This window comes from Cygnus olor, chromosome 19 (assembly GCF_009769625.2).
Source record: "Cygnus olor isolate bCygOlo1 chromosome 19, bCygOlo1.pri.v2, whole genome shotgun sequence".
Taxonomy (NCBI): domain Eukaryota; kingdom Metazoa; phylum Chordata; class Aves; order Anseriformes; family Anatidae; genus Cygnus; species Cygnus olor.
In genome coordinates this window covers 2,201,353-2,225,538 of record NC_049187.1, presented here as the reverse complement: position 1 = coordinate 2,225,538, position 24,186 = coordinate 2,201,353, and the positions used below count along the sequence as shown (strand labels likewise).

Genomic DNA, 24,186 nt, shown 5'->3' with positions numbered 1-24,186 from the left:
TCCCAAGAAATCTAATTAACTTTATTTCAGCTTTGCAAAATGTCTTTGAGGGTTTTGAGGATTTTATCTTTTAAATGATCTTTGACTCAGCATGAAAACTCAGGATGGCTCCATTTATTACACTTCCTATAATGTTGAGACTACTGTAGCATCTTTCATTGAGTTATCTTAAAGAACTCTAACATCAGACAATTACGCTGCCCCATCACCCCAGGATGCCCCCAACTGGTGTTTTACCAACAGGGAAATAGGACACTGACATCTTAAAGGACTGGACCAATGCTATTAAAAGCCTCAGTGGCAGAGGTGGCAGAAGCAGCTGGAGATCTCAAACACTGCCTTGTTCAGGTACCATCACTCAGGTTCTCCACCTAAGCCTTCATGAGGGGGCTGGGGGACAGAACCACTTCTTGTGTACGCAGACTCATTTACAAACCAGGCCAATACCGTTTTTGATGTGATTGAGTGTACAGAGGAAGAAAGAACCCTTCTTCCAAAAAATTCCTAAGGCGAGAGACTTCCACCCCTTCGGTAACACCCCTCGGGGTCTCCAGGAAGTTAAAGGTGACAATTGCAGCTACCCTCACACACGTTGCTGTTGAAAACACCATCTGACGTGCTGTGGAACGAGGTGGAGCTTATGCCAGGAAGTCAGTAAACCCCTTTAGGTACATCTCCACCTTCAGCTCTTCCAGCTACTGCGACACGTACCCCGTTCCCTAGATTGAGAGCACGGACTTACTGCAGTGCAAAAGTATCCACAGCCAGGGCAACACTGGTGTTTCACCATCCTCCCTCTATGGTCCTCACACAGCACCAAAAGCTGGACTTTGTTAGACGGGCGCATCAGTTCATACTTAACCACACTGTTTGTGCATCGGCCCAGCTGGAACAGGAGAAATTAAAGGAAATGAAATTACTGGAGACCAAAACACTCTCTGTGCTTGTGCGGAGGAAGATTTTGCACACTGCCTTGATGAGCCCTGGCTTTTTCACAGTAATTCAGATGTGTGCCAGATAGCATTAGCAGTGCAGCAGGAAGCTGTGAAAGCTGCTCTCACAGGAAGAAATGCATCATTTACTAACTAACATGCATGTGGACCAGAGTCGTTCGTTCCTTGCAAGAAAAATCGTAACTGGAAATACGCACCAGCCAAGCAGCCACAGAAGGGGCAGTCCCAGGGGCCTGACTCACACAACACACGCTCTTGTTTTGCCAGGAAGAGCGGGTGTCGGTGACCAAGAGAACAAGACCATACGCACTAAATCTTGTTACTGTTCAAAAGTATAAGTCACAGGAAGATAAAGGGAAAAATAATTGCTCTTCGTTGCCAGCTAAGTTATCGTCTGTACTGGTTCCAGCACTGGCCCCTGCCCAGACCACAGGGATGAACAGCCAGGCTTTCATGAGAGCTCAGCTAAAGTCAGATTTCGAGCATGTTTTCCAAAATATTTTACCAACGTACAACTCTGGGCTTACAAGCTGTCTTCTCTTATACCACACCTTGTTCTGTTAATGACAGCAGGCTCCATAGCTGGCGCTTTTCCCACCGGAGTTACTCACTCTGCTGTGTCAGAAGGACCGGTGCTTCCTCCCTTCTGCTACCCCGGTGCACACGTCTATGACATTTTCACATCCTAGTTACCACCTGCCAGCATGATGTGACAGGGTTTGGGTTCTCTAACTTCCTCTAATAATAACCTTGCTTACCCCAGATGTTTGGCAGAAGACATTTCAGAACTAGAAATATAAACATGCAAGGCTCTTACAAGGAAACATCCCTACCGAAATCTGGGCACGGTTTATTGTGTACTGCCACCATGACCAGACGGGTCGGTAAGGAACACAGTGCGTGCTCATCACTAACAGACTGTCTACCTGAGGATTGATTTGCTGCTTTTTCTCAGCAAAACTAGACTTCTCCTTTTTTTTAAACTACACTTCTCCTACAATCAACATCCCTACAGAAAAAAAGAACAGGTTTTAACCTGAGCTCATGTTTCCCCCTTAGCATCTCAGCCAGCTTACCCAGCTTGCAGCTGCAATGTCTACCTGTGGTTGTGACACCTTGGCAGAGCGACCACTGCTAACACACAGACCCCAGGGGCCGCAGGACAGCACTGTTCCATTGATTTTTACTTAAGAGGGGAGGAAACTTGATTAAGACGGGAAAAGCTGCACTGTCTCTGCAAGGAAGTCCCTGCGTTATTGTGTCACACTATATTATTTGTTAGAAAAGTCTAAAAAGTACAAAATGATTAATTGCTATTTTCCAGCCATTAGAGAGTGCAGAACGCTGCTCATAACTATTTATAACATTATCCAAGGACACGACAGTCTTAAGAACCCACTATTCATACATATAATATCCTTACAACATCTATGAGTCACTTATCCCATTATGAAAAAGAATCTTACATAAAGCATGGCCTTTGTTATTCCTTTCTCTGATTTATCTGGGGAAAGAACTGTCAAACAACCATAGAAACTCTTCTGTATACTTTGTGTTTATTTAGAAACGCTGGAGCCCCCCTCTCTCCCATAAATCTCCAGGGCATTCTCTCCTTAATCCTAATCAACTTTGTCATGCTATTGAAATTCCTTTCTCTACAGGTACTAGCACATACTAACAGTAGTAGAGCTGGGCTGTAAATTTGATTACCCCTTCCTCCCTCCATCCTGGGATCCTCGAGGAGAACCAGGAGTACTCTGACTCCTTGTTCTACTACCAGTAAGTGTCAGAGCACTGCAGCATGGCTGCAGTTCAGCTGAAACTTCCAAGAAACCCAAGTGCCTCCCGGAAAAAGGAGCATCTACTGGGTTTGTTTCCGTCCCGCAGTCTTACTTTTCAGACAGTGGGAGGGAGTCACTTCTGCCACTTACTTCCAAGCCTCCTGGAACCACCAGAGCCCAACCAGCCCAGCTGTGATGACAGAGAGGCATCAGGTGCAACCGTTTCCAGCCAGCCAGACCTGGAGGCTGCGCGGGGCTTCCAGGACATAGGAAGCTTTGTAACAGAAGCCTCTTGGGGGGAGGAGGAAAGAGGAGGGCCAGGGGAGACTGAGCTGGTGGACAGCATGCCAAGTTCCAGAAACTCAAGAGCTGGCCACGGAAAGGTTTGCATCAGCTCCTTCGTAGTCAAGGGAAACCAGCTCCAAGCTTCCCCTGATTGGATTCTCTCACTTTGATGCATGCTGATGTATTTTAGCCCACTTGGCCTGAGGTGTGTCTGTTACATCAACTCGCTCCAGCTACACAGGCCAGGACAAGCAGGAGATCCACCCAGCACCTCTCCAGTTAGCCCTGCAGACTGCACCTGCTCCCTTTCGAGTGGCTTTACCCCAAATGTGTGATAAATGCAGAGTGTTGGAGTGAGATGTTTGCCCTGCCATTCCGGCACACCAGCAGGCTCCCAATCTAGCAGGCTGCGGAGCCTCTGCGTGACCCTGACGCATGCTCCTGGCACGGCTTTGTTTTCTTTCTGTCTCTGTCCTCAGCAGAAAACTCTGCGAGAAGCTGAAAGACAGGCTCCTACCTCGTTATCCACGCTCTCTGTGGCCATGCACTGGTTGTTGGCTAGCGTGGTGATCTCTCTGCTTTTGGGGGTTTCCATTCGACAGCTACAGAGGGGGACTTCCTGGAGACCATCCACTTCCATTGCTTCAGGGCCGTTGGAAAGACCTAGGGTACAGAAGACCAGTAAACGAACTCTGAAGTCACCTTCCAGGAGAAAGGATGCAGCCGTCTTATCAATACCACCCATGTCCTGTAGCATCTTCCCACTCCACACCCTGAAACGCTTTGAAGGCATCATCTAAACCCTGTAGAACAGACCCCTTCTTACACCAGATGGAGTTTGCAGAAGCACACCGTACTTTTCCAAGTCCAGCCACGCTACAGATGACAGTGCTGAATTCAGGACAGTAAGTTAAGAACAGCTTATTCTGAGAAAACCCCAACACGTAAAGCAACGACGAGGTACAGATTTTTATCAGTCTGTCTCTCCTCCACACCTACTCCACAACGCTGTGCTCTGGCACCAGAAAATTTGTAGGAAACCACCTGGAGTTGGAAATTTGTATAGTTAGTGGAGTGATAAATAGGGAAGATCAGGAAAGCACAAACTTCTATTTGCAGGAGCTTATTACACAGACGGGAAAACACAATTCCTGGGACTATTTGGTCTCAGCCAACCAAAAATTATTTTTTTTGGAAAGAGAACAAGCCCGAGAAAAGAAAACAGCAAAATGGTCAGATGTTCTTGCTTTCTCCTCATTTCTTTCTTTCAGATTTTTAACATTTCCAAGCCTCTACAAAGGTGGATAAAGGCTGTGAAGGGGACACAGGGCCGGGTATGGGGACACAGTGTGAATGTTCTTGTGGCCCCTCTGAATTCAGCTCAGTGACTTGGTTACCTGCGACTGCAAAACACTGATCTAATGACACAGGGCTTACTTTTTGTCCTGCACACCTACTTTAATCCTGCATAGTTGTAACATCTCTTGCAAGGTTTTAAACCCTCAAATATTTACCTGCGGTTCACCCTGAAGTGTCCCAAGGTTCCTCTACCCAAGCCTGCTATGGGTTTGAGTCCCAGTCAGAAGGAAGCGTGCTGCTATTTATTCTTCAAAGGACAGTTATTTTGCTGCACAATTTCAGAAACTAACACCACTCCTGAGGGAGATTCCTCTGTAGCTGTCCTGGCAAAAGCAGCGCTCCCCCCTGTTCCTGCCCGTGGCTGCGGCCCTATCAGCTGAGCAGAAACTCCTTTCATCTTGTAAGGAGTTTCCTTTGGCTGACAAGTTGCACGACCAAGCCCTGAGAGGGGATATTTCAAGACATGTAAGCAGAAGGAAAGGCCTTGTAGTTTTCATGTAAAATCCTGCCCAGATATTAAACGTTCAAGAGCTTTTTCTATGACCACAAATCACAAAGCTCATTCCTCGCCTTCCAAGCTGTCACTTTCATGATCTTTTTGACATCCAGAGGCTCCGGTGAAAGCATCCCTTGTCCATCCTGACCCTCCCTTGGTGGTAAACACTCCCACCCATTCTTTGACGTGCCTCTATCAAAAGAGCCAGACAACCTTTGAAAGCAAAAGAGCAGCAGGGGACGGGCAGACAGATCGAGGCCAGCGAGGACGTGCTGGAGCCCAGGTTCAGCACTGGGAACAGCGGCTGCTCGACCCGGGGCCGAGCATCCAGACACCCCCAGCCACCGCTCCCCTGCTTTGCTCCCCAGCCACCAAGGCCGGTCCCCTCCCCACGGTCCCGGGGCTGAACGAGGGGATACGGCGGGCACCTAAATGAGGGGATTTGGGGAGAGGCTAAATATGCATTGCCCAAGGACAGGAGAGGGGGACAGACAGACTGACGCCTCCCTCCTCAGCAGGGTTCTCAAGCCACTCAACTCCACCGCTCCCACCCCAAGCCGGCTCCCGGGGCGAGGACACCCTTACACCCTTGCCCAGCGGCCGGGTGCCTCTCCGGCGAGGCCGCCTTTCGGCTCGGGGTGCTGGCAGCCACCAGGGGGCATCCGGGGCTCCGCTCGCTGCTCGGGCTGAGCCAGCGAACAAAGACCAACATGGGCCATGGCCGGCGTCGGAGCCCGCACTCACCTTCCGCCTGCGAGGAGAGAATTCCCTTCACCCGGAGATCCAAGGAATCCAGAGACACCTCCATGTACTCCATGCTGTTGTCCTGGCCTGACCCCTCTCTGCCTCCCAAAGATGATTTATAGGCTTCAGCACCTAGATTAAAACACGTATATTTACACAGCTAAAAAATAAATAAAAAAATGCGTGCGTGTGGAAAGGCCATATTTAACCACGCAGGCTGGCTGCAGGCTCCTCAGAGGGGCTGGGAGCACAGATGCACATAGAATTATGAAAATGTGACATCTGGGCATATATGGCACAATCGATCTCTCATCTCTTATCTCCTTCCCTGTCTGATCCGACAGATTTTCCACTTCCACTTAGGTAGGTAACAAAGAAAACAAGAAATGAGACCAGTAAGTTCTGCCTCTGAAAGGCACATCTGCCTGCTGCCGTACTGCAACAGCAGCAGAAGCTTAAATGGCACGAGGAAGGGACGAAACCAGGGCTCGGCGCATTCTCCTGTCTCCAACCTGCTGCCAAGGGCTCCAGGTACACTCCGGCCAGGCAGAGCGAGCCGGTGACAAGGCGCAGGGTGAGGAAGACGAGACAGGTGACATTCAGCTTCACGGGAGTGGAAAACATAAAAGCCAAGTCCTGGCTCTAGGCGAACAAAGTGGCTGCTGGAAAGGGATCGCGTGGGGGATCCCTCGCGGCCTTCGTGGGAATTGTCATCTCTTCGCATTCCCTTGGCTTCAGCTCTCTCTCCTGGTTTGCTTCTCCCACCCAGGCTTGGCCAAGAGACTTGTGTTAGCCTGAAAGACTGGCTGCCACCTTTATTTAAGGGACGGAAAAGCAGTCTGCATCTGAAATGAAGAATTACCTATTTGCTGTGAAAGGGATCAATGGCCCCCACTTCCTTTTTAGAAGGGGTTTGCCTCAGGAGGAACAGGAGCACAGTCAGATGAGTGACAAATGCCAGGCACAGCCCAGAGGCTGAAACGTGGTCATTTAGAAAGGAGGCACCAACAAATCTGATGATAAAAAGTGGTCTGTTTGCAAAGAATTAACAAACACAGAATAAACTCTTTGATGGCTATGGATGTGTGAAGCCTTAATAAAGACGCTGAAGGCACAACTTCACTTCAGAGAATGAACATTTTTTTTAAACCTGTCTTGGTACTTTTCCTGAAGATGAAGAATCAGATCCAGCCTGCATCCCCACTCTCCCCATCCCACAGTTTTCAGAAGACAAAGGGCACTGAAAACTTCTCTGGAGTGCTGGGTATCTTCTGAGTGCCAGGTCAAACCAGAATGGCCGCCTGCACTACATCCACACCATGAGATGGGCCAGAGGTTGCTAAATTACACGGCGTGGTGCTTTCAGAATAAGCAACAGCCTGCGCACCGCCTTCAGCTAGACAAACATCCACAAAAAGCAACAGAGCATCACTCTGGGACGGCTCTTTCTTTTCCTTCTGCATCTAACCAAGCCCCCCAAGGTCACAGTTTCCATGAACCATGCGGTCTTTGTTTGATGTTCTGAAATAAGGGGAGCACATGAACAAAAAAACATTTCTCCAGCATGCCAAGGATAAAGTCGCCTTGTATTTAAACTGCTGTAAAAGCGTGGACGTGAGCCTCACATGAGCGTGAGTAAGATACAAGCTCAGACCCTGGTTCACCATGCAGCCTACCCTCAAAAGGATCAAAGAGCTCTGCCTACAGCCCCTGCCTTACGGGCCTCAGGTCCTTACCCCCACCTGGAAGGCTACTTTCTGTGCAATTAAAGAACAAAACACAATCAGTTACCTAGTACACTGCCTTGTTTCTTTTTATTCCTCCGTCTCCTCTTGCGGGTGGGTTTCAGCCATGGGCTGTCCGTCTTTCCTTTCCTCTTCAGCAGCTTCTTCTTGATGCTGGACTCCGAGCTCTGAATAACCAGAGAGGCCACGGGCATGTCAGGCATGTTGGTACCAGCATCCCAGCAGTCCTTTGCACCCATGTGGAAGAGCCCCCACACAGCTTGAGTTGTGTGAAAAGGCCTTAAGGACTGGGGGTTTGAAATCAAGTGGTGCAAAGATGCCTTTATAGCGCCGAAAAGGAAACACAGGCACACATGTGGGTGTATTTCCTGTCATTTCAATAGTGCATGCTTCACTTTCTCTTCCATGTAGGCTCTTACGCCACACTCATCACAGGAGTAGCTGAGCACCTCTGTGCAGCAGGGTAAGTATGCAGTTACACGCACACTTTTAGCTTCTCCCCAGAGAAGTTTTTTTCAAACTAAAATGTTCACATTGCCCCACGGTTGTGCTAGAAAAAAAAAAAAAAAAAAGCCTGTCTTGTACCTAAAAGAGCCAGCTTAACAGGGTTGGGACAGACCTTGGGGAGTTTAACCCTACAACAGCAGACGGGCCCCCTCCCTGAGCAAGGTACTGGGTATCACGTCAGCACAGCCTAATCATGCAGCAATCTTCAGGCATGTATGAATCTAGACAGGGTTTGGGGTTATTGTATGTTTGTTTTAAATGCACGAAATACAGTTGCCTGGGGTGGGTTTTCAAAGTCAACATCAGAACAGGGAACCGGGCACCCCAACCCTGTAACCCAGTGTTACAAGCTCCAGCCATAAAATTCGTGTTCAGACTGAAACAGCCGGCTCCTGAGAGCTAACCGTCTCCCACCGAAGCCTATAAAAAAGCCGCTGCTGCCTTCAACGGAGGCTGGATCAGGCCCTACCTTCATGGCCTACTTCAACAGGAAACCGGTGCTGCACCGTGAGTAGAGCCGGGCAAAGGTGGTGCTGAGCGCTGGCTCCCGGGCAGCTCCGCGGCGCTGTCTGCACTGCCCTGAGGATAACCGTGCCCGAGCACGGGCTCGCCTCTGCCTCGCCACGTGGCTTACAGCGGTTGCGTCACACCGCTCGTGGGTGAGAGGTTTGCGTTTGAGCCAGTCCCTGTCTGGGTTGCTGACTGACTCACCAGATATGAGCACAGCAAAAACCACAGTCTAGGATGTGTAGATATGACTCGGGTGTTCAGACTTGAATGCAAGCTCAACCCTTGGCTTGAGCCAGCACTGCAAACATGCCTTGGCTGCCCTGTGAAAGGCACAGGCCACACAGTCCCTCCTGCCTAGTCCTCTCTGGCTCTCGGAGCGTCAGAGAAGAAGGAACAAGATTCTTCAGAGTTTCACTAATTCATCTGGTATAGTTACTTCTACCTTCAGCCCAAACCATCAAGACAATGAAGTCAATAATTTTCTCAAGGTGACTGAAGAAGTGGGGTGCCTTAAATGCTGGCTCCTCAACTTGAGATGCTGCGAAAAGGGAGCACAATTCTTAAAGTAAAAGGGAGGGTGGGGAGACAGACAACCAGTGAACAGCAATTTCAAAAACAAGAAAGTATCAGGTTACCTTCACCAGCCATCTGAAAAACAAGAAGTAAAAATCACCAACGGCTGGTGAAAATCTTGCTTTAGCACTGTCTGTCTGTGTGCTGTTTGTACACCTCCCCGGTAAGGGCTGCCAGCTCATGTGGTAGTGAGGTGACATGTCAGATAGACGTGAATTTGGGCAGTGGCTGGCCCAACGGATTTGTGAAGAACTCCACCTGGACTCTGAAAATGCAGGCTGAGCTTCAGCTTGTTAAGAAAACACTGCCGGCTCCCACCACTTGCCAAGTCTGCCTCCAAAGAATGTAAGCACCCTTAAATATTTCTACTAACATTCAAACGATTAAAAGCAGTCAACACCTTGTTGAAAACAACAAATAAAAGCCCATTAATTAGCATCAGAAAGCAATTAATTGTATCACAGATCATGGTTAAGCACCTTGTGGAAAACAATACTGTGTGTGTGGGTGGCTCCAGCGAGTGAGTTTTGTCAAAGAGACCTGAAACTACACTGCTGCTCTCTCTTTCTGGCAGCACTGCAAAGGGGAAATTATTATCAGCAGGACAAAGGCTTTCAGATGCATTTAGCAGCCCGGCTTACCAAGTCAGACTCATCTCCATCTTCCTCCTCCTCCACAGACTCTCCAGACTCTTGCTCCTCCTCAGACTCGCCATCATCCATCTGCAGCCACCATTTGCCCAAGAACAGAAAGAGTCAGTCACGTCAGGCCCCCCAGAGCACAGCACCCCCCATCACCCTGCCGCCCATGTGTGCACTAACACCGTTTCCTCTCCAGGACAAGACCTCCAAGGCTGTTAATGCACATCATGGTTCACCCATCAGGATGGTACAAGAGAAAAAAAACAAAAAAAAAAAAACATCCAACTCCAGAAGAAAGTTTTCGAACCAAATATTTCTCTGATTATCCAGAAACAGCCTCATACCTACACTACGCAGCGTGATTTGGGAGAAGTTAACTAAACCAATTTTAGTGCTTTACCGGCCTGTAACAAGCAAGGGTAGGAAGACATCTCTTACTGGTTTGGTGAGTAACATAACTAAGCGTCGTGGGGGTCCTGCACATGCACCAGACCACAGAGCATTACACAGCAAAGCTGAAACAGGAGGGTAGGTGAGGGACTCTCACGGGGGAAAGAGGGAGCAGGAAGTGGTCATCAAAAGCCTCACTTCCACCGCTGAGCTTTCTGCCACCTTGCAGACTAAAAAATCCTAGAAATTGCCTCAACTGACGCCACTCCTATCCCATGGGTGTAAGCAGTGTCCCGTCCCGCTCTAAGTCCTGCACGGGGCATGTGAATACCTTTCTGGCATTGTCTGCATCAGACGCGCTGTCTTTAGAGGTCCTGTTATCATCTGCAGGAAATGCAGCTGCCTGTTCTGCTCCGTGATCATCCTCCTCTTCTAACTCATCAGAGTCTTCCTCTTCAGAGTCTACATCTATGCTTTCCCCATTCACATGAGGGCTGACATCACCTAGGTCCTTTTCACTCTGGAAGTTGTCCAAGCACATGAGCCACAAAGACAACATCAATTCATAGCACAGAGCAGCTGAACCCATCCCAGACCGCCTCTGTGTTAGAAGGCTTACAGCTGCCAGGGGAAAGCTGGCTTGATGTCCCTCCAGAGCTCTTAAACGCTGCCAGCAAAGCCAGCCCCAGCGCCTGCCATGTGCCACCTAACCCTGTCAATCTGGGGAACGAGACACCACGAGGAGTCATTCTAGCCTCATGTGGCTGCACGAGGCGTTACGGGGAGGGCTGCTGGTCAGAAGCTTTCGGCCAGCCCACGCAGCCTCATTTAAACATGGAAGGGCAGCTCCGCCGCGGAATACCAAGGGTGCAACGAAGGTTTCTAGGGAATGCAAAGGGACGTTAAACCAGAGTGAGGAATTTTTTACCCCGCTCCATGAAACCGTAGTGCTCAAAGACCAAAACTTCAGGGCCCAAACTGCAGCAAAAGCAGAAGCTGATCAGGAGGGAATCCTAGTCTAAGGTCTGTTTTTAAGTAACTGCTTGTTTTGCCTTCCAGCCTCAAGCAACGCTAGGCAGCAACCTTGAGGACTCCAAAACAGAAAGGTTACCGCACAGCGTAGGCTTGAAAACTCTCCAGTTCCACAGCACTCACAGGACAGAAAGGAAACATTCACTGGAAATGTTTAAGAGCTGGTATCTGAACAGCCACCCTCAAAAAGCCATTTTCAAAGCAGCGAGGCTGCTGCGAGCAGGATGCTGTCACCAGAGAGATGCAGACTCAGAACAGAAGATGCTGGCGACAGCGAGCCAGCATGTTCCCACACCTACCCATGGGGTTGGTGTGCCAGGACAAGGGGCCAGGACAAGTGCCCAGAAGGCTCAGCGCACCCCTCACCTTGGCACCCGCAGAGGAATGAGTTATGCTCTTAAACATCTCAATCATTGTTCTCTGTTTTAACACTTTGGTCTTTTTCTTGGGAACCAGGCTATAGGTTCCCATTCTCCGTTTTTTCTTCCGAGATACTGCAGCAGCTGCAAAAAAAGCAAAATAAACCCAAAGTTCGTTCAGAAATGAAAAGAAGGGGTAGAGAGTGGAGGCTGTAATGTGGGAAACCATATTTGAGGGCATGATCTGAGAAAAAAGGCTTCCCACTCCAACTAATTTGTTTACAATTCAACTAAATGATGACACACGCATACGTGCAAACACACAAAGAGCTTTTTGCCAGTGCTGCAAACTCACCCAAATTCTGAGTATCCTCTCCGTGTTCCTTCTGGCCCCTACATCACCACACATAACATCAAATCCTTAAATTAGCCTCCGTTTGGCAGTGTTGCTGATGCCGTAGGAGGCTGAATAGAATCCAACTTGCTCAAATAGATACTGCAAGGCTAATAATACTGACTTACAACAAAAGCGATGAAATAATAACTAAAGAACACAGAGGGAAAAGGAATCTTAAATAAAGAGCTGTTTGCCGTTTAACCTCATTTCACACCTGCCACGGAAGTTTGTTTGATTCCTTTCACTGCTTTGATCGGGTCTTAATTTGTTGAGTCTCCCTCCTGGCTTTCTAATGAAGCCAGCCATCGCTCCTCTCCTCCTGCTGCTGTCTTCGGTGGATGCGCATCAGAAGCTCGCCTAGCACCGGCTCTTTTAACAGCAGACAGCAGGAACCAGCCAGCTCCGGCACCAGCACCGGCAGCCGTACAGGCTGTTCCTTGCAAACATTTCCTCATCTCTCACTGTGATGAAGTTTCACCAAAAGCTATGAAGAATCCTTTCAAAAACTTTCCGCTAAGCCGAAGCACGTTATTTACACTACTGTACCTCACGGGGAGCAGCTCTCACATTGACAAAGTCCCTCAGAAACAGCTCCAGAGCATCGCAGTGAGGTTTCAGCAGCGATCCCTGGCCTGGCGGTGCCTGTCGCAGCCCGACCACCTCCCCAAGGGGAGCAGAAGCACAAGGTGCCGGACCCTGGCGAGCTCGCCCACCAACCCAAGGCTCAGCCACTTGATCAGAACTACCGCTGCCTTCCACCCCATCCCTCCACAGACCTGCACCTGGTGACCGGGTCCCAGGAAGGACAGCACAGCGCTCCCCAGGGAGCGAGCTTCACTTCCGAGACCACTTCAACAGGGGTCTGCAAGAATAAACCCCGCGTGTGCAACATCCACGGGCGACTACATGGAGTCCAGAGGACACAAGCATCATGCAGTGCCAGGGCCAGCTGCACACAGGTGGACAGATGAAAGGCGCCTGTTAAAACACGGCCCCCAGCTACAGCCCTACTGGTGCCAGCAGGCAAGGAAACCCTCAAGGATATTCAGCACTGAGAAGGACTAACAGGGGTGTCAGTCCTTGCTAACCTGCCTCAGCCCACGCACTCGGACTCACACACACGTTTGGGAGGCGGGTGCTGCCAGGGATTTTAACTCTGTCCTTTTTACCCGTCTGCGACTTCGTGGTGGCCACATAGCTCTGGTTCTGAGGTAGTGACTGGTGAAGGCCCGGGAGAGAGGGCAAGGGCAACGGCTTCCCAAACTCCAGGACATTTTTGCTGCCTTCCTCCTTTGATTCTTTTTGATCTCTGCTGTCTCTCCCATCTTTGGGGTCTTTACTTGCATGCTGAAAAACAAAATGAAGTTACACTGAGCCTCTGTATTAAAAGAAATTAGGAAGACAAATTTAATTCCTTTCTTTCTAGCATAATCACCTGCATTTGACCATGCACTCAAAGCAAAAGCACTCGGCCCCTCCTCTAGCAAACAACGTTACTTTGCCTAAAGACTGCAAAACACACTCAGGCTGCTGCTCCTTCACTTGGTGAAGGCTGTTCCCTGCGAAGGTGAAGGACTGCATCGCAGAGACGGCAGCTCTCTGCACAGCGCAGATGACAAGTACCAGACACTGTTTACGCAGGCGTTTGGTTGGCTCTGGAGAAGACGAACAAATGCAACACAGACGCCCATTCCCTGAAACACATCCGGAGCGTGGCTGGCACACCCCTGCAGGTACCAGGATCTGAGCCTTGCAGGGATGATGTGGAGGAGCGGGCAGCACGGGAAGGGACCCGTCCTGGCCACCACCTGGCACGCTACTAAAGGCTCAGCAAAGCCACGGGCTCACACCCGCTAGCCGAGCACAGAGCGAAACACGGGCAAGGAAGGACTGGCCTGACACCGCACGTCCATCCACAGCACTGCCCTAGCCAAGACCTGCCCAAGCTTCCCCTGAATTAGGGAGGCCAGCTCGGGCAGGGCCAGTCTGGCTGCTGCAACACAAAACGCAGAGCAAGTTATAAGCTCCTGTGGCGAGCTGGCTAAGGCTCGAGAGGCTTCTGGAGTTGTTTCCACACCCCACATCACCGCAGGCTCCCAGGCCCCAGGGCAGCTTGCACACGCTCTGATCTGAGCTCACACTCAAACAAAGCAGCCAGGATGGCCACGGCTGCGTGTCCACCGGGCACCCAACAGCAGCCAGGGGTAAGCGCTGCCACTCCTTTGCCATTTCACACTGCATTTGTCCTCCTCTGTACTTAACAGATGACCTATAGCCGCATCCATGTCCCTCCATACGTCTGTCCACGCAAGTGTCAAGCAGGAGGCAGGTTTGGAGGAGGTGCTCCAGAAAACCAAGGGCAGGGTTAGCAGATGACAAGCACTGCGATGGCAATGCTGTAGTGCTGCTCCTCCTGCAGGAAAACGCTTCTCCTATGGGACTTCTGAAGAAACAGCCGAAATACCAAAACAGAAAGAGGAAGCCACGCAAAAGAAAAGGAAGAAAAGAAGCAGCAAGCAATAAAACCACTTTTTACAGTCCAGGTTCATATAGGTACTCCTAGACACTGCTTTCAAGTAACGCGTGACCTTGTGAACAAATGGGGAAGCGACTGATGCTCCTAATCATGGCTCTGCCACGTGCGCACTGCTGGCAGAGAGCAAGGGATTGCTCACAGACAGCAGAGCTGTAACGATCATCAAAAAGGGCCTGAATAAAGAGGCCATCAAAGTTCCAATGATTCCTGCATCAAGCCCATAACTTCTGGCTGAATTACCACGGCTTTTCTTGAAAGGCATCTAGTCCTGGATTAATGATTTCAGAGACGACAAACCCACCATATCCTTTGATATGCTGTCCCAATGCTTAACTGCTCTCACTGTCAAATAATTAAATGCATTACCCTTTTCCCACTAAATTAAAAACCCTGTATCATCAGAAACTCTCGCTCCAAGAAGACACTTATAGACCATGATCATGTAAATTTTTTCTAAACTTTCTCTTCAGTAAGTTTAAAAGAATGAGCAAGTTAAGTGCCTGTAGGATCATTTTCTGGACATTGGATCACTCCTGAGACTGCTCCCAGTTGTTCTGCCCCTTACAACGAGTACGTCAGGAGTGCTGGGCACAGCGTGCCAATAATAGTCTCAACAATACTATTTATACCTCTTCAAAGTCCCTAAGTTTATAGATCGAAAGGTTAACGTTAACTCTTGGATACAGGATTATTCTGAGAATTCCCAAGTCCCCCGGAACATCCACTGCTTTCCGTATTTAACTTAAAATTAGAAAAATGAGCTTGGGAGAGGCAGATCTGATGCGGAGCTGCCTGCAGCTAAAGAAGCGTACACAAGAGCCGCACTCTTTGTCCTTTAAGAGCAGGTTCTTGCAGCTGGTCTCAGAAGCCTGCTGTTACTCCCAAACATTAAGAATTCACATCCAAACCACACCAGACTGCTTGGCAGAACACAAGCAAGTTTTAAATGAAAAAGTAGCATGTTATTAGCTTGGGGTTTTTCTCTCTCCCTGTAATTAGAATATGGAAATAAATTACGCATCTTCAACGGGGCTGCGTGACAACTGTTCAATGCGACTTTTTCGTGGCGATTCTGGTAAAACAGTTCTAAAAACCAAATTAAGCCTTGTGAGATCTGCATCATTACTTGGAGCCATATGCAGCAACACGACAGAACGAGAATTGCTGCAGGGAGGTGACCAGATCTCTCAGGAAGCCTGACAGCACAGGAAGCTGAGCAGGCCAGCAGTAAAACACACATTATATACATGTTTTATATAGATACAAATCAGATCCTAGATCTAAGGATTGTAATACAAAAGGTCAGCAAAGATTTGAATGCATTCATGCTCAGTTCATACTCAGCTTTCTCACCATCTTTCTTCGTTCTTCACTAGATGGAACAGCTGTATCTTTGCTGTTCTCATTAAATTTTCACCTTCCAGCACAAGTATTAAGAGTGTTTAGCGGATTCAACTTTATTCTTTCCCTGTTTCTAAAGGCTCTGAATTCTGCCAGTTCCCTAGCTCCAGCCTGTAGGTACAGTCCCTCCCGGTCTCTTACACCAAGCCCTTAACGCTGCTCTGCTCTGTCTGCTCCAGATTTAAACACTCCCAGAAAAGAAGCTTTGCTAATCTAGCGCTGCTCTGCTGGGAAATCTCTTCTTCCTTAAAACCACATCAGGCTGGCGGACAGCGGGTTCAGCGGGCCCTTCCTTGTTCTGTGTCCTTCACTGGCATTTACACCCCGGCCCCTCGCAGCAGAGGAGAGCTGCAAGGTGCAAATAAAAGAGGCGAAGGCAGAAGACAGACCCTGGGCCTGGGGGCGGGGACGCTGGGCTACTGGGGGCACAGCAGAGTCCCTTCAAAGCAAAACAGAAGCAAAATATTACAGCGATCCACTGAAAGGCAAAGCTCACAGGTCTGCCTGCATGCCCCCAGCACGACCAGAGGACTTCTGCAACTGCTCCGACACGGTTTCTGCTAGGGAAAGGCTGTCGGAGGCAACCCCCGGGTGAAGGTTTCCCCTGCAGAACAGGGGGACAAGGCAGAGCAGCTCCTGCTGGCCCAGCCCGGGGCTGGCAAGCCCCAGCTCCAGCCCCACGAGCTACTTGGTCACCGCCACAGCTGATTGCAATTAGCGCTCCTGCCATGTGCTGCTTTCTTCCACTGTCACGACGGACGGACGGACGGGTTCCCCCCACCCTCCCTGCTCCTAGCACGAGGCAGAGCACCAAGCAGGGATCCGTAAAACTGCTTGCAGCCCAGCAGCCACCCAAGCCAACTCCTGCCTCTTGGCTTAGAGCTTCTCTTACCTTTTCCCAGCCTGGCAGAGGAGGTGAGAGTGAGGCTAACGCCAGCCGAGTACAAACACGGGGGCTGCAAAGAGCACCTCAGTAAGCCCCACCGAGCTGATCGCAGTCAGCATCTCCTCATCCAGTTTGCCAGGACAAATCCTAACATGCTCCTGCTTCGACTGCTGAAGATCCTGGCTCCTCCTCTTCGTGTCTCCCTGCCTAAGGGTGGAAAACGCCCGGCTGGCCGCCCTGCAGCCTGCACCAGCAGCGAGCGTGCCAGCAAAGCGATGCCTGGCTTCCAGGGGCTGCTGGGCACCGCCTGACCTGCCGAGAGCACCAACGCGGGCGCGCACGCTTCCAGATGCATTTTTAGCAAAATAAACCACCATGCTCAGAAACTGGATGAAGATCAGCTGCTTTCACTTAAACCAACGAGCGCTCGAGAGCAGAGGTGCCTTCACCTAACCCCCGCGTGGGCTCCACTGCAGACAGCCGCACTCCAGGCAAGAAACACGATTGCTGACACTAAACTTACTCCATTGCTCTGTTATCCCTGCCCAATAAGGCTGTGGTGTTTTTCTTATTTTTCCCCAATTACACTGAATTTTTTAACGGGTGAGCGGAGTTCTGCTCTCAGCTTCCCATCACCTCTCAGAGGACAGTGGCAGGCAGCCCCAGGCCACAGTTTGATCTCCATGGTCCCCACGCTGTCGGAGGCACCACACGTGTGTATGCCACCAACGGGCAAGAAAGGACCAAAAACGAGAAGGAAAGAAACTGGGAGTGTTGCTACCGCCTGTGTTTCTTGCAGCTTCTCACGTGGCGTCAGCCGATCCCGTGCAACAGGCTGTGAAGTCGCTATTTCTTGCTGGGCATTGCAAGGGATAGGCAAGAAACAGCAGCAGCTACCCCAGGGCTCAGGGCAACGTTTCCAGAGATGTTTGTGTCTGGAAACAAAACAAAAAAAAAAAGGGACCACAAATATATTTGACGTCACTGTGAGAAAAACGGTCAAGAAATCTGCTTAAATTGGGACAAGAACACATCATTTTGTGTGTTGATGAAAATCACATCCAAGTGATTTCTACATTGTAATGTGATCAACCACGTTTCTATCACTGGCGCAGAAATCCCCTCCAGCAGTCGGGAGAAGTTACTAAAAACGGCAAAGATGGAATATCCTGCTTTGTCTTCCATAGAAGCAGAAAAAAAAAAAATCAAGAACAAACAAAACCTTCCTAATTAAAGCCCGTGTCGCTTCGACTGACCGCACGCGGCATTCTTCCCACAGCCCCGCAAATTAGGAGCTCTTTCGTTCCCGAAGCGAGCGAGCAGCGACCGAGGAGGAGCTGGGCTGGGAGCACAGCCTCGTGCTGCTGCAACGCCACCGGCGCGCTCCCCAGGCTGCCGCTCGCGCTCGGCACCCAGCGCCTGCCCCTGCGTGCCCGTGGGAGCTGTCGTATTTCCCCCCCCGTCAGGGCTTTCATCTCCAGCACGGCACGAGCTTGCAGACAAAGCCAAATAGCTGGAGGACTACACCCAGCACCGCTGCCACCGGGCAGCGAGGCAGCTGTCAGGGCGCGAGCGCCTCTGCATCCGTCAGCGGAGGGGAACGAGCCGCGCACCCACGCGCTGCTTTTGAACTCCGCAAAGCACCGGCGTCCCAGGGGCTCTAACAGCCCGGGGACGATGTTTAAGCAAGAAACACCGGTGCCCGCTATAAAAAATGTCTCACAAGCAGATGACAGCGCCTGGAAGAGCTGTGGCAGCGCCGCTTTCCGTTCCCTCCACCGGTGCTGCAGAGTCGCAGTTTTCAGTACGGAGTCTTACAGCCGCTGCTGGGGAATCCTGACGGCTGCCTAAGCATCGCCGTGGAGCACCAAGAACATCGATCAGACAAAATGCACGACCGATCCACCCCGTAGCGCCCTTTCACCTGCAGGTTGAGCACGCACCCACTGGAAGCGCGACCCCGCTGTGACTTGACCGCGACGGCACCGATCTGCGCGCGGTCACTGCTGAACATCGCGCTGGTTCGGGCTGCCAGGCGAGCCGTGCTTCAGCGTTCAGCGTAGCTGTTTGCAATCCAAGCCACAAAACCTGCTTTTTTTTTCCCCCTAATTTAATGATTACTTCAACGGACAGGTGCTGTGCAGAGGTGTGGACGCCGCTGTGCCAGAGGACACAGACCCGTCGGTCAGAACACCACGGGGCAGCTCAGAGCGGTTTCGACAGCAGGTCTGCCGACAGAAATAGGTCTGCTGGGGACGTGGGAAGGGGACGGTTATTGCCGTGGGCCGTGGGCAGCAGCGGGCAGCCAGCACCAGCCAGCAGTGCAGGCACAGCACCAGCACTTCCAGCGGAATACGAGGCGAAAGCACTGCACGAATTCACTTTCTAGCTCCCCACAGCATCCCATCTAAGTAACAAGTCCTACGCCAGCGGTAGCCTGCGGCCTCTTCACCCCTAAAAGATTCCCCGCACGGGACATTTGACCACGGCCAGGCTCACACGCCTGGACCTCACACCTCCAGCACGTCCACACAGCCCTGAGCACCAGGAGAGGACCTTCCATGGGAGCTCTTTCCAGGTCCAGAAGAGCCAACAGCAGCTCTTCAAATCAGATGGAGAGCGTTATTTCACTGTGCCCCTTTACTCTTCTTTTTCTTTTTTTTTTTTTTTAAACCATCTCTCAAGGAGACAATACCCCAACACCATCTCGGTTAGGACCTGCCCTTTGTTTAGAGGGTTGGAGCCTGCTGAGCAGTCCCAGATGCTTGCAGACCACCAGCTGCCACCTGCCTGGCCCCGAGAGAAGAGGTTCTGAGGCCAGGAGCCCTGCTGGCAGCCCACAGCCCACGTCAGCGCAGCGCTGCTGGGCACGGACACAGAAAACCAGGCCTTACAACGACAGCAACACCTGTGTGCACGCAGAGAGCAAGCAGCCGACCAGCCCCAGGATCAGCCCCAGAAGTGGCAGACAGCAGAAATACCCCCATAAGCCCAGCAGCTTCTGCTCCGTGCTCCTCCTTCCTGCCTAGGCCCCCAGTTGAACTGGTACCCACATTTTGGGCTCACGTTGTGAAACAGATTAATTTCACTCTTTCTTCTGGGAGCTCAGTCCCCCCGACCTGGTTCTCCACACAGCACAGGAAAAATACCACCAAAGACGCACCTCTGGCTACGGCCTCAAGGTCACCACGCGAAGACTGGGAACAGAACCTGGGATTCCCAGCTCAGCTGCTCCTCCTATCTCAAGAGAGAACTACGGGATGCTTTCACCGCCTAGATCCTTTATTCATTCCTCCCAGACACGTCTCAGTGAAGATAAACGCAGCAACTGCAGTTTCTGAGCAGGAGGGGCCTCCGCAAAGCTCAGGACACACACGCACACTTCCCTTTCAGTCTGCTGTCTCATCCTGGAAACTTTTGCTTTCTTAACAGAGTTGTAAATGGATTGAGAAGGAATGGAAGAAATTCGTCCAAAGGTGCAGTTTGTGCTAGCGCACCAACTGATCAGAAGGGGGGCAGAGCCAATGCTTCAACCCCTTCTGAGATCTCTGTTCTAAAACCCCCTTAACATGCGACAACATCAATTAAAATTGTCACCTGTTTCAGATTCAGCTTCGATCCCAGTTCAGGAAGCAAATCCTAAACAGAGAAAAAGCTGGTTAAATTCGTGAGAAAATTATTTGCTTCCTTTCAAAGACCAATCTGCATGTGCAGAAAAGGCGACTGAGGTCCCCTGGCAGCTATCAGGTTGAAGAAAACAATTTTTTGGCCCCAGTGGGTTTCTACATGAGCCGGGGGGAACAAATGTTTATGCTTTGCAGGCACTAAAACACCTTTTCCCTCCTCTCCTTCTCTTAGGCAGCACGTCTGCAAGAGAAGTCTACCAAGAAAAGAGCAATGCTCTCAAAAATTAACGAAGAAAACTCACGTGTCCTGTAACATGAAATTCTGGGTGGTTTCCACAACTTACTTCCTGCAATACACCCACCTGCTCTCGTAGTGTTTTTGAAGGGGAAAAGGTGTGAATGTGGAGGCTGCTGCATGGAAAGTTATTGCAGCGCCGTGCTGATGAGCCCCTTGTAAGCTGCTCAACAGAGAAATAATCGGGACGGAAAAATGACAGTGAGGAAGGACTCTGCTACTCAAAAGAAAATAATACATAAATTCAAAAGACAATGAGGGAAAAATTAGGGACTAATTATCGGGAAGGCTGAACAAAGCAGCTGTTCTATCGTCTTGCAGAAATGAGATCAAATCTTGGAGAGCAGTGGGTTCAGATGCAGAGGCTTGAGTGGGAAACATGTGAACAGCCTCTTCTCACCACCTCCTTGTGAACTTTGTTTCTTTCCCTATTTTAACCCCACGGAAAATGGCTGGGGCTGCAGAGGACGGGCTCTGCACTTGTTATAGCGGCCGAAGAACTGCAGGCTTTGGCTTTTGAGGCCGCTGCTGCTGTGCGAGCAAATAGCGATCACCACCACAACCACAGCACCTCGTGTAACGGAGCGATGCCAAAACACTCACCAACGTTGCACGCAACCTTCTAGAGAGAGGCCTTAAAGCCCAAGGGGTTGCATAAAAATATTCTTTTGATGTATCATAAAACATGAATGATGAAAACACTCCTTCCTAACCTAGCTGTCGTCTTTTAGAAGGGAATTGCCTCTTTCAAATGCTCAGCCCCACGAGATCTCTCCCTGTCAAATTCCACCAGGGTCTGGGGGTTTGCCCTGCCTCATTTAAGTGCACAACAGGCTGCTGGAGGAAAGCTGCGAGGCCATTTCAGTTGCAAAGCCTTGTTCGGATGAGGAAGCCTTACGCAGGACTTTCATCAGGCTGCGTGTGCTGCGTCGAGGCCTCCCCAGCCGCTAGCCAAAAAACACAGCAGGGGCGCGCGAGCCAGAGAATTCAAATGCAATCAGGGGAAGTCAGAGGGGAAATTAGTGGTTTGGGAGAATGGTTGGGAAATCATGGCAGGCGTGGTTTCTGCCCTGCTCTCGAGGCTGCGTGCCCACGAGGTTTGCAGGCTCGATGTGCTCTTTGGACTCCCACCTGCTTCCGGAGTCCCAGGTGGTGCGGCAGCCGAGGGCACCTTTCTCCATCTGTGTCTGGCTAGGTGCCACCAACCTTTTTTTGTTGTTGTTCCCCCTTCCCCTGCTCCAGACCACAGCGATTCACAGCTCTTGAGACCTTTACATCGTACTACTGCTGTGCTGCAACATGTGGGTGACATCTGAGGATAATTTGCCTTTTGCTTGTCCACAAGATGCTGGTAGCTAACAGCAATGCGTTACAGCCGCTTTTACAGAGCTGCAGCAGCTTCCCATTTATTTCTGGGCGTCACTCAGGCTGCCAAGAAGGGCTCGCAGCAATCCTCTCCTTGACCTAGGTACATGATGGTCTCTCTCCATCGTTAGACACAGCGTGATGGAAGGATCTAGCTCATCGTAGCTAAATATAAAGTGTCACAGGGCTGGAGACCAAGTGCTCGCAGTAGAGATCTGCTTGTTCCCAGCATCTGTTCCCTACCTCCCTACCTTTGACCAAAAAAGAACAACTTGGCCAACGTTTACGACAAAGAAAGGCCCATTTCTGCTCACCCCCGCTATTACTTGCGGGCACCAGATGACTTCAAATCTCCTTTTGCCTCCTAAACAACAGACAGATGTCTCTTTTATTAAGTGATGGTAAATCCACCCCCAAGGGTTGTGGAGGGAAGGTTTCTGAACAAGGTGCGTTACTGTAGGCAACACATACAGAGGGAGAAAACATCATCTGGTTTACTACTTTAATGATAAGCAATGCAATCAAGTTGCCTAACATATCAGCTTCTTGACAGCTTCCAAGCTTAGGAGAAGCCTCAAGTTAACACGCTATGCTTAATTTCCTTTGGGTCAAACTTATAAAAAATCTAATTTGCTTCACAAGCAGCTCTGGATTTCAGCAAATGGCTGATGAGCAATACAGCCAAGAGAGAAAGGCCATTTAGTGTCTCTCATAGATCTGCTGGAGAAGGTAATTGGTCAATTATATATTTAGCAACACAATGGGGAAGAGAGGTGATTGTGGCCGTGCGACTATTTTAACACCTCTGTCTCTCTGCAGCAAGAGAAAAAATAAAAATAGAAAAATAAAAAGAATAACAAAATCAATCCTCTCAGTGGGACACCTCGGAATTACACGCGCTCCCATGCAGCAAGGTATCCCTCTCACGCGCCCAGAGAAAGCCAAGACCGATCGCAGCAGCAGCGCTGACTTCTGGGCATATACATTACCAGGCTAGGGGTGGGTTTAGGCATTGTCTTCCGTGCTCTGTGGACCTTGACTTCAGTGTTAGCAGCGGTGGCTTTTTTAGCATCCATGTCCTTACTGCCCTCCCCAAGCTTGGCTGGCATCGTGGCTTGCATCTGAGAAAAGGTGCCCACAGTCCTCCCTTTGCTTGCTCCTCCTGGAAGGGTTTTTGCAGCATGGCCGGTGAGAGAAGCAAAGGTGCTGGTAGTCCTTAGAGGTTGCTCCTGTGCCATCTGCTTGGTTAGAATATATCCATTGCTCCCTGTTACAGAAGTCTGCGTGAAGTCATTAGCTTTCATATGGTTTTGCTTCCCAGTCTCACCATCTCGTTCCGAAATGCCATTTTCTGCTATCCTATTTAATTTAGTACTAGAGTCCTGCTGGCTCACTTTCGTATTGTCCTGAGTGTTTTTTGCTGGGTTTGGGTGGCTACCAGCTTCGCTGTGCTCACAGGAACCGTTGGTTTCACCGTCTACAGCCATTTTTGGTTCCCCCACTTGCTTTTCTGTAGCACTTTCATCTGCAGCCATGGCATTGAACCCTGGAGAAAGAGGGAGGGTAAGGAGAAGGGAGGAGAAAGAAAAGGGTCACAAGGGTCATCGAAACACACTTAGAGCGGCTAACAGAGAGGAAATGGCTCCCCAAAACACTGCCTGCTACATATATCCATTCAGGCTGCCTACTTACCTACCTGACTGGCTTGGCTGGATCCTCAGGTGGGGAAAAGTGGGGCAGCTCAGCTGAAAGCAGGGCACTCAATCTGACTTGCCTCAGCTGCCGATGTGGCCCTCTATTCCCAACTATGGATTTTTCAAGGTAAATATTATCTTTAGCTTTTCTAATAACTACATTTATTGGACCATATGTCAACACCTCACACGTCAAACAAAACGCTGCCCCATCTTGCACTCGCATCTCTGGCAAGGCTCTTCACAGTACCAGACTGACACAAGGAAGGCTTGCTGGTGGAGCTGGTCGGGGACGCTTCTGTGGCACAGGCACAGCTCAGGGGCCACAAGGAACGACTCCCTCGCAGACACAGCTCGGCAGGCACCATTGCCCACCCAAAACCACTCTTTCACAGGAAGCAGCAGCACAGGAGCAGGATTCCCAGTGTCATTTCAGAGGCAACAGCCGGATTAAACGCAGGGGTGAAGCACGTTAAATGCAATTCTAGCCTAAAACAATTACATGATTAAAATGTAGCAAGATCTTTGCAGATTAAAAGCTCGCTCGCAGATAAAACTGGAGTGTCCATGCAAAGAGGTTTTTTTCTCCCTTCCAAATATGCCCACACTCC

The 24,186-nt window shown here is 50.2% G+C and overlaps 1 protein-coding gene across 35 annotated transcripts in view; it reads right to left on the bottom strand.

The window, feature by feature from the left end:
• Window positions 1–24,186, bottom strand: part of EHMT1 (euchromatic histone lysine methyltransferase 1) — a 115,884-nt gene that overhangs the window by 28,471 nt on the left and 63,227 nt on the right. For 15 of the 35 annotated variants that reach the window (XM_040531912.1, XM_040531921.1, XM_040531907.1 and 12 more), the window contains 10 exons: window positions 22,871–23,427; window positions 20,193–20,234; window positions 12,861–13,119; window positions 11,383–11,519; window positions 10,316–10,504; window positions 9,595–9,675; window positions 7,410–7,530; window positions 5,619–5,750; window positions 3,537–3,682; window positions 743–886 (listed from right to left, as the gene is read on the bottom strand). In XM_040531912.1, the coding sequence (XP_040387846.1) occupies window positions 743–886; window positions 3,537–3,682; window positions 5,619–5,750; window positions 7,410–7,530; window positions 9,595–9,675; window positions 10,316–10,504; window positions 11,383–11,519; window positions 12,861–13,119; window positions 20,193–20,234; window positions 22,871–23,427 (1,808 nt within the window). The remainder of the gene's footprint in view (window positions 1–742; window positions 887–3,536; window positions 3,683–5,618; window positions 5,751–7,409; window positions 7,531–9,594; window positions 9,676–10,315; window positions 10,505–11,382; window positions 11,520–12,860; window positions 13,120–20,192; window positions 20,235–22,870; window positions 23,428–24,186) is intronic. The other 20 variants (XM_040531936.1, XM_040531930.1, XM_040531934.1 and 17 more) reach the window with 11 other exon arrangements.